Consider the following 10,050-nt stretch of genomic DNA (forward strand, 5'->3'; position numbering starts at 1 on the left):
CAGATCTTGTGGAGAATATAGGGAATTATCATCCTGAAACAGCCAGAAAAAATAAACTTATTCAAGATGGAAAAGAATAAGGTTGAGCAGATATTTCAGGAAGCCATAAGATTAAATAAAAGACAAATAAGATTTATTACTCATTGTAATGAGAACCAATAGAAATTGATAGCAAAGTAGAGGCCATGGGTAAAGAAATAAGGAAACGGATGAAAAAGATATATTAAGAGTTTGAAATAAGATCAGTGAAAAAACAAAGACTAATACACAGAAAATATAACGTGGGAGAGGGGAGAAAGAGTGATTACACCTAAGGAATTTGTAAAATATATGAAGTGACGTAAAATGTGAAGAAATATAAAGAGGAATATTTTCTCTGAATAAATACTTATCGCACTAATATTCCTATATTTTAATAGTTCTAAAATTCTAATACTTCTATCATTAATAATATTATCATTTTTGTACTACATGGTGTCTATCCGGGCAAAATAAAAATTCACACCAAAATAGAAAAGCTTAGCTTCTAACCGTGTGCCATTAGCACACCAGACTTCATCGATGGTGTCTGTGGTGTGATGCTGAACATGGGAAGGAAACTAAACTTCAGTAACATCTGGGCGTATTTTGAAATGTTTTCTGCGTTACTTCAGGAATTAAGGCACATGAAGATTCTTTCCAAGGAGGCTTGGTGGTGGAACAGTTAAGCGCTTGGCTGCTAACTGGAAGGTTGACAGTTCAAATTCCCCTAGCAGCTCTGAGAGAGAAAGGCCTGGCATTCTTCTTCCATAACGACTACGGCCTAGGAAACTCTGGGGCCGTTCGGCTCTATCACCTGGGGCCACTATGAGTAGAAATCCACTCAATGGCATACAACAACAACCATCTTTCCAAATTACAATCTAATGTAAAAAGCATTGCAAGTAGTTTGGGAAATAATTTTTCAGAAAAAATAGCATTGCAACCCTGGTGCAGAGAATATTATACCTTGTGTAAACAAATTACACTAATAAAATTGGGATAGGAGGTTTATGAGGTTCCAAAAAAATGCAGGAATGAAAGATGAGGTGTGTGACATTCTGCAGCTACACAGGGGAGACTGGGGTTGGCCTCAGCCTAAGAGATCTTCTCTTCTGGGGGGAAAACACTGATCCAGAACATGCGACGCCTCCTAAGATGAGAAATTTAGATAACCACCTGCAGTGGGGGCCTCTGAAGTACCAGGTGCTGGAGTCAGTGGGCACAGGAGAGAGCACACAGACGTAAAACACCCATTAAGACGCAAATAATAACAATAATGTAGATTTGGACATGAAAATAAGATCTTTCATTTTGAGTTCACTGATGTCTAGAGAGGTGTTGTTGTCAGCTGCCATCAAGTTGGTCCTCAACTCACAGTGACCTCACCCACCCTGGGATCACTGCTGTGATCCACAGGGTTTTCATGGGCTGGTTTTAAGAAGTAGATCACCAGGCCTTTCTAGTCTGTCTTAGTCTGGAAGTTATGCTGAAAACTGTTCAGCATCATTTAGCAACACAGTGTTTCCACTGACAGACGGTGGTGGCCAGTGGTGTCACTAGGGTTGGTGTCACCCAGTGCTGTAACTAATGGTGTCTCCCAGGGCTGAGCGCTGCTACTAGCCTGGCCCCTCCCATCCGCGCCTCCCTGCAGCTGGTGCTCTCCACCCAGTAGTGGGCGCTGGGGCCCAGCTGCATGCACCCTAACTGGCGGGTGGTGGGGTCAGTGCTGGCAAGTTACCGCACTGGGTGACAGGTGACACCGGCCCTGCCTTGGCAGCCCCTTCCCTGGCGACACCCACCTGCCCACTGCCTCTCTCACCACTGCCACTGCCGCCAGACCGTGGGGTCGTTTTGGTGTCACCCCCCCGACAGTGTCAGTGGACGCAGTTCACACCCCCCTCCCCCACACCCCCTCAGTGGCGCCACTGGGGTGGCTGCACATGAGGTGTATTGGCCGCACGGAAGCCAGCAGTTCTACCGCTGAACCACCGCTGCCCCCATCCAGAGAGACTTGGCTTCCCTGCACTCACCGCGTCCATCTTTCCTTCCTGATGCATTTAGTGGGTTCGAAGAAAACTTGTAGAGACCCATTATTTTTCTTAATCCGTGTAATGTACAATGTTGTGTCTCAAATATGTGCCACAATACAAAAGTATTACCATTGTTTTGGTCACCAGCATCTTGTCTCTCTTAGCACTGCAGTGACTAATGTCAAGTTCTCTTGGTTAATACACGGAGGACAGTGTCTGAATTCCTTATGCGATATTTACATTTGCAGAGAGTATGATTTTCAAGCCCTCTACTCAAGTGTGAGAATTATGTGCAACTGTCTTTCTATTACTAAATGATCTCAGTATTTCTTTTTCAATTCCCCTGTCTGATAGTTGAATACTTAATCTAACCAATTACAGGCAATTTTAGTCCTTTCATGGTTTTTCTTGATCAGTCCAGCCCTTAACTAAGTCAGTTCTTTCTTCCCCTCCTCTCATTCACCCCAAATTGCTCCAAATTCCATAGGCTTTTGCAGCATCTTGGTGTCCTGTGAAAGGTATCTGTCTGAGCCCATTTCTCTGGCCTCTGCTGAATGTACCATCCTCTCTGGCCTGTTCAATCCCACCTCTTGCCACGACCTTGGAATTCCCTTAGGGCTCAGGGTTCATACCCTCAAATACCTGATGCAGGCTGTTCAGGGGCAAAGAGATACCTGGCCTCTCTCTGATGCCACACCAGCCTGTTTCCGAGGCTCCAGGGTTCCAGATTGGAAGCAGAGAACATTCCTCTGTTCTCAAGTCTCCAGACTTTCCTGGGGAGTCTGTCATCCTTTACCCCCATGTCGCCGCTTAGAACTGACTAGGAAGAGTGCAAAACCCCTCTCAGAGACCCTATTGCATCTCTCTCATTCCCACCCTAACCTTCCTTTTTTATCCTTAGTTAGGAAGGAAGATCTTTCCGTGTGTGTGTGTGCGCGCGCGCGCGTGTGCGTGCACTTGTGTTAGGAGGGGTGATGTTTTGGGGGAAAAGTTGGCTCAGCAAGTAGTCTTCCAAGATCTCTATTTCTTACATGTCTACTGCAGATTTGGGCACTTTACTGCTATGCTAACAACTTTCCCTTGGGGTGGTGGCAGCTTCTTAACTAGATAACTGGGTACTAGGGGAAATCTTCAATAAACCGCAAAGGAGAAGCACATCTTAGAACAGAACTATGTAGCTAACCCACTGGGCCTTTGAAAAACTTGAGATCCTACATTCTGGGGGACCTCTGATCCTACTATCTCGGAAGCAGGTTGTGGACCCAGTAAAATTAAGGTCAACTGCTGATCAACTTCTACATAAACCCAGTGCCCTTGAGTCGATTCCGACTCAAAGCGACCAAAGGAGCACCTGGTGCTCCTTTTTTTTTTTTTTTTTTCCCAACTTCTACATAGTAGGAAAAACAAAACAATTTGACATCTGAGTTGTAATATTTTGGCACTTAGAGAGGTGGTTGTGGCCATAATCAGGATTTAGCAATTGAGATTGTTACTTAGATCCGTCCTTCTCAGATGTTCACACGGCCATTTGTCAACTGGGGATCTTACAGCAGTGCAAATTCTGGCGTAGAAGGTCTGGGATGGGGCATTTGAGAGTCTGCATTTCTAACATGCTCCTAAATAATATTGATGCTGCTGGTTCATGGACCACATTTTGAATAGCAAATGCTTAGAAGGCAGGCTGTGAGAAAGCAGATGACCCTCACCTGATGCTAAAAGAAACCCAATACTCCATACACTTTCAGCTTATACAGTAATTAACTCTCCATTCTGGTCCTCTTCCCTAAGCCCATTCCTCTAGCTGCCCATGGTAATCACCTTCATTGGTATATGACATTTTCTCCCCTTCTAGATCAGTTAATATTCTTTAGGTTACAAGATGGGGAAACTAACTCTGGCTAACTGGAGGAGGTTCATTTGAAAGGTACTTCCAACCAATCTTGGGAAGGATGGGAACCAGGGTGACTCAGGGGATCTCAGTAGCAGAAGCTCTGAGATCTTTATGTGGCCATAAAATGCCTTAATTTCCATGTTCTGCATCAAGTTTGGGTCAGATATTTCTACCTTTAAAGTTCTCAGCATAAGCCAATTAAATTTGTGTCTGCTACAACTATTTTTTGTCCCTTGTAAAGCCACCCTTGATGTTAATTTTAACTTGCTTTTACATATATGGAAACCCTGGTGGCATAGTGGTTAAGAGCTACGATAAGGTCAGCAGTTTGAATCCACCAGGCTCTCCTTGGAAACCCTATGGGGCAGTCCTACTCTGTCCTATAGGGTCGCTATGAGTCGGAATCAACCCGATGACAACAGGTTTGTTTGTTTTTTTACATATATACAGTTGTGTGTATGTGTGTGTTTATGTGCACGCTCACACGGCTGTCTGGGGGAAGGGAGATGGTAATGAAATGTCATACATGATTTCCTCCAAAATAAATTATTGGAAAGTCCCTTGTGTATCAAAGTTAGGAGATTTTAAATATACTATGGACGTTGTTTGGTCTTCTTATGCCTTACGGTTGGTGTAATAAAACATAGTGGATAAGAAAGTGGGTCCCCTCTTATGTTTACTACGTAACTTCGGATAATAAACTTTCTGAAGTTCACTTGTGTCTCCTGCAACTGAGATAATCAGGTTTCTTTCTCATATATTTGTTCTGAGTATTAAATAAAATTTATGTAAAGTGCTTTTGCACTGCTTTAAAAAGTTAACTATTTATATTGTCACCTTGTTGTTAGGTGCCATCGAGTCGTTCTGACTCATAGCAACCGTATGTACAACAGAACAAAACACTGCTCAGTCCTGCACCATCCTCATAATCATTGCTATGTTTGAGCCCATTGTTGCAGCCACTGTGTCAGCCTATCTCGTTGAGAGGCTTTCTTCTTTTCACTGACCGTCTACTTTACCAAGCATGATGTCCTTCTCCAGGGACTAGTCCCTCCTGATAACATGTCCAAAGGACATAAGACGCAGTCTTGCCATCCTGGCTTCCGAGGAGCATTCTGGCTGTACTTCCTCCAAGACAGATTTGTTCGTTCTTCTGGCGGTCCACGGTATATTCAATAGTCTTCACCAACACCATACTTCAAACACATCAATTCTTCTTAGGTCTTCCTTATGCATTGTCCAGCTTTTGCATGCAGGTAGCATCACTACTATTATGGAAGTTAAGATTTTATGAGAATAAAAGGGAAATTGAGGGCAGGAGAGAAATATGAAAGTACATAGTTGTGCTCCAGTGAGATGCACTGGTGGTTCAGCAATAGAATTACCTCCTTCCATATGGAAGATCCAGCTTTGATTCCCGGCCAGCCCACCTCAAACACAGCTACCACCTGTCTGTCGTGGGAGGCTTGTACGCTGCTATCGTGCTGACCAGGTTTCAGCAGAGCTTCCCGACTAAGGTGGACTAGGAAGAAAGGCCGGGTGATCGACTTCCAAACAATCAGCCAATGAAAAAACACTATGGATGACAACAGTCTGATCCCCAACCAATCACGAAGACGGCACAGGACAGGGCAGCGCTCCTCGATGCGTGGGTCCCTGTGAGCCAGGGCCAACTCGACAGGCACCTAACAACAACAGTTACATTCACTAAGCGTATAAAGACATATAAAAGGTGTTTTCTGAATTAGTAATAAGGAGAATAGTTTGATACAGTTTAGAATTTCATTTCCCCACAGTTTCAACACAATGCTTGCAAATTTGTTCTGCTTTGTTGCCACTAGTATGCCTGCTATAGGACATTTTTTTCATGTGTCTGGCTCTCCAAATATTTAAAGAAGGTTTGTTTTTATGATTCTAAGAGATCTCAGCTTCCACCTCCTAGATCCTCCTCCTTGGTTCTGCTCATTTCCCAAGAGACAGAGTAACTTGGAGTGGAAAAGCTTTGGGTAGTATTGCTGAACTCTTCAGTTCTGCTTAAATCCCCTCTTTCAATGCCCAGGGGTATCGAGTTGTGATCCCGGTATCCTTGTACCAGATGTTCCCTAGTCCTCCCTGCACCTAAACACAGTTCCAAGGTGTGTGTTCATTTTTCCTTATCTTCAGTTATTTATCCCAAGGATACTTAAAAAACAAAACAAAAAATGTATTTGTGCCTGCCAGCTCCTTTCCTTTCTTCTTCTCCTACTCTTCATCTTTCTTTCTTTAATTTTAAAATGATGTTCCTTTCTTTTTCTAAAAAATCACAACCAGAATGACTGCCCCTTCTGTAATCTGAGACTGATATTCTCAGGTTACTAAAGTGACAAGTAGACATAGAGTCACATATATTAGAAAATCATGCAGGGATGTTTCTTGGATGATTGGGAAGAGATTATTGTACTTTCTTTGCATCCCCAAAGCCCAAGCCCTTAATTAAAAGAAATCTTTAATAAATGAAGCTCTTATTTTAGGAAAGGAATAGGATCTGATGGGGAGAGACAAGAAATAAAAGACGAGAATCTGAAAAGAAAGTGAATCAGTGAAAAGGGTTTTTATCTTATGGTCCTTTAGGTTGTATTTTTCCTAATGAAATTGACTCTAAAAGTGCCAAATATGGAGGGAATAAATCAGGTAAACATTCATTTTGCGGGGGGGCGGATTGTGCCCTCCTTGGCCAGTCCCCGCTTTATGGAGGCTGTTGCTACTTATTTATTCCAAATGAATTTTTTCTCACAAGAGATGGGCATTTCTTTGCCTTTTTAGAATCAGAATTCAAGTCCTGCTGTTGTGTGGGACTTTTCTTGGCCACTACAACTTCATCTACAGTCACAAGCTGTAGCACTACATCAGCTGCCACTCGAAGGCCTTGGGCTTTGGCCATGAGGGTGTCCCACACCTGCTCCTGGGCCACGTTTATTATCCCTTCTTCTCCCACTCCTATGAGGAAGTTCCCAGCTTGGTGAGCTCCATACATTTCTGCCATCACGCCTGCAACAGCTAAGCCTGCATTCTGTGCCAAGGTTTCAGGAAGAGACCTGAGGGCCTGGGCAAAGGCTAGGAATGCAGGACCTTCAGGCCCGTCCAGTTTTCTTCCTTTTTCTGAGAGGATTTTAGCCAGAGCCATCTCTGTGGCCCCGGCCCCTGGAAGCAGCCTGGGATCCTGACACAGCTGGGAATAGGCATCAATTCCGTGGTAGGCAGCCTGCTCTGCACCCCGTAGCCCTTCAGTGGTGGCCCCCCTGAGGATCAAGGTGAGGGCAGGTGAGCTCGGGCAATCCCATTCAAATACCACAGCCAAACTTTCTCCCAGCTCCTGTCCATAGACCCTCAGGCACTTCCCTGGCACCAGGGGAGGAACCAGATAAGACAGCAAAGGTGTGCCCAGCACCTCGCTCAGGTACACCATCTCCCTCCGGGACTTGGCTTCTATCACCATGATGCCAGACCTATCAGCTCGTAGTAGGGTCTTCTCATCAATTTCCCCCCACACCACCACCACATTAATACTCATATCCGCCAGTTGGGAGACCTGCTTTTCTATCAGTTGCTCGCTTCCTTTCCTAAATTTATTTAGCTCCTCGGGACTGGAGAGCCGGGCAGTTGCTGGTGCATTTGAACTGGCTGGGCCAAAGGGGCAGGCAAACAGAGCTACCCTGGCACCCCTTAACACCATGGTTACTTGCCCGCAGGGTTTCCCGGCCACCACCAGCCCTGGGAGCAGACACGAGTCCCCCAGTGTGGCTCCACGCAGTGTGCAGACGCCAATACGCTCTGGCTTAAAGGTTCCATCCAGCTCCCTGATAGCCCAGCATGCATGGGCCACGAGCTTGGTCAAGAAGTCCGTCTGGGTCACAGTATGGGTATTCATCACAGAATAGAGGGCCCAAAAAGGGTCTTCCAAAGGGCCCAGGGATCGGACTGCCAAGGAGGGCAGTGTGGCCAGGACCTCCGTGGTTGCTGCTGCATAGGACCCCCGGAGCTGTGCACGCGGCAGGCCGGCCCTCAGCAGGAGCTCGGCCTGCTCAAGCAAGGCTCCTGCCAGGAGGACCACAAAGGCCGTGCCGTCGCCCCTGCTCTCGGCTTGAGTGTGGGAGGCCTCCCGGAGGAGCCAGGCCGCCGGGTGCTCCAGCTCTAAGGCCCTGAGAATGGCCGTGGCGCAGCCAGTGCACACCGTCTCTCCCGTAGCAGTTACCAGCAACTTCTGGCGCCCGTGGGGGCCGTAGCACGGCCGAATGAGGGTGGCTAAGGCCTGGGCTGCTGCGGTGCTGCTCAGCACGTTCTTCTCTCCGGCTCTGGCTCCGGGAGTCCAGGCGCACGGCTGAGGGCTCCGGCGCAGCAGCTGCGGCAGCTCCGGGGCCAAGGGGCCTCTGGTGTCCATTGCCGGTGAGAAGAGAGACTACCATGGGTTCCAGGGACGTTCTAGAAACAGCAGTTGGGGCACTCTGGACGCTGGCCTTTGAAGCTGCTCAAGAGTTCAGTGGAAACATGGAGCCCAAAAGCTATGAGCCGTGCTCTGGGGACGTCAGGATGGACCTACGCTCAGATTCAAGGGAAGGCAGTGAAAGGCTTTGCTTCTGATCTGCTGAGGGCTCAGCCCTAAACCACCCCTAAATTGGATTCTGTAAATGAACCAGGCTCCTGGGCCCTCTGAATCTTGGAGCTGAAACAAGGTCTCCCATGGATGATGTCAGGAAGCCGCCAAGGGAACCAAGGTCAGGGAATGAGGTCACAAAAGGATGGCTGGAATCAGGGTGGTCCTGCCCACAATGGAGGTGGGGCCTACTTGCCTAGCAGTGGAGATACATACACTCCTGTGCCAGGCTCAAGAGTTTCTTTTAACCACCTGAGATAATGACGTGGAAATCAGGTGAAAATGCATACCCACGTCAATTCCTGATGAAGCTGTGACTGCTGTTTTGTGTGTGTGTGTGTGTGTGTGTGTGTGTGCGCACGCGGGTGTGTTTTTCGGAAGGAAACTGAGGGATGAAGTTACTTCCCTCCCCTCCCCTCTTTCTCTTGCAGCGCTAAGCACCATGATCCATGTCTTTGTTATCTGTCTCCCTTTGTGGTGTTTTTGGCCGTCCTATCAGTTTTGGCTTGTTTATCAGGTTCCTTAAAGTGTCTGTTTGTCTTTCAGACTGCCACCTGTACAATAACTCCTCCAAATGACATCGCCATCGCTGAACTGGAAAAGGCAGGCCAAGACAGGGAGGAAAAGGTGCCAATAGCCTACAGATGTACAAATGGAAGTGGACCCAGGGAAACAAAAAGTGACTGGGCTTCCCAATGGTCACTGAAGAAAGTGAAGGGCAAAGGAGGTAGAAAACCAAAGTGAATAGTTGGTACCCTTATGTCTAGATGCTTGTTTTAGGCTGGGTTCTCTAAAGAAGCAAAGCCAGTAAAGCATATAAATGTATATATACCAAACCCAAACCCGTTGTCCTCGAGTCAATTCTGACTCATAGCAACCATATGAGTACTGCTCCACAGGGTTTCCAAGGAGCAGCTAGTAGATTTGAACTGCCGACCTTTTGGTTAGCAGTCATAGCACACTATAGCTCTCAACCACTGTGCCAGCAGGGCCCCAAATATATATAGAGGTTTATATAAAGCAAATGGCTCACATGGTAGAAGACGCTGGTACATTCCAAGTCTGTGGGTCAGGCCGCAGACCTGTCCTGATTGACATAGCCACAAGAGCTGGCAAACCCAAGATCAGTAGGTCAGACAGCAGGGTTCTGGCTCAAGGCCGCACAGATCGATGAATCCCAAGACTGGCAGGCAAGACAGCAGGTAAGCTGCTAGCTCAAGTCCCAAGAACTGGAGATCAGATGAACAGGAGCCAGCTGCAGGATTCAGAGGGAGCAAAAGTCCATAAGCCTTGCCAAAAATTCCACCTATATTGGATACAGGCCACACCTCCAAGAAGCTCCCTCTCAACTGATTGGCTACTCACAGCAGATCCCATCACAGAGGTGATCACATTATATCAGATCTCATCATGGAAGCAATTACATCATTTTAGGACTGCCAAACTACATCGTAACTGCCAAACCACTGAGAATCAGG

At 46.6% G+C, this 10,050-nt stretch overlaps 1 protein-coding gene across 1 annotated transcript; it reads right to left on the minus strand.

The window, feature by feature from the left end:
* Positions 1–6,682: 6,682 nt before the first annotated feature.
* CCT8L2 (chaperonin containing TCP1 subunit 8 like 2) lies at positions 6,683–8,359 on the minus strand. Its single transcript, XM_049863380.1, has one exon. The coding sequence runs from the start codon at positions 8,357–8,359 to the stop codon at positions 6,683–6,685; it is 1,677 nt and encodes a 558-aa protein (XP_049719337.1).
* Between the last annotated feature and the right edge of the window lie 1,691 nt (positions 8,360–10,050).

Source organism: Elephas maximus, chromosome 20 (assembly GCF_024166365.1).
Source record: "Elephas maximus indicus isolate mEleMax1 chromosome 20, mEleMax1 primary haplotype, whole genome shotgun sequence".
Taxonomy (NCBI): Eukaryota; Metazoa; Chordata; class Mammalia; order Proboscidea; family Elephantidae; genus Elephas; species Elephas maximus.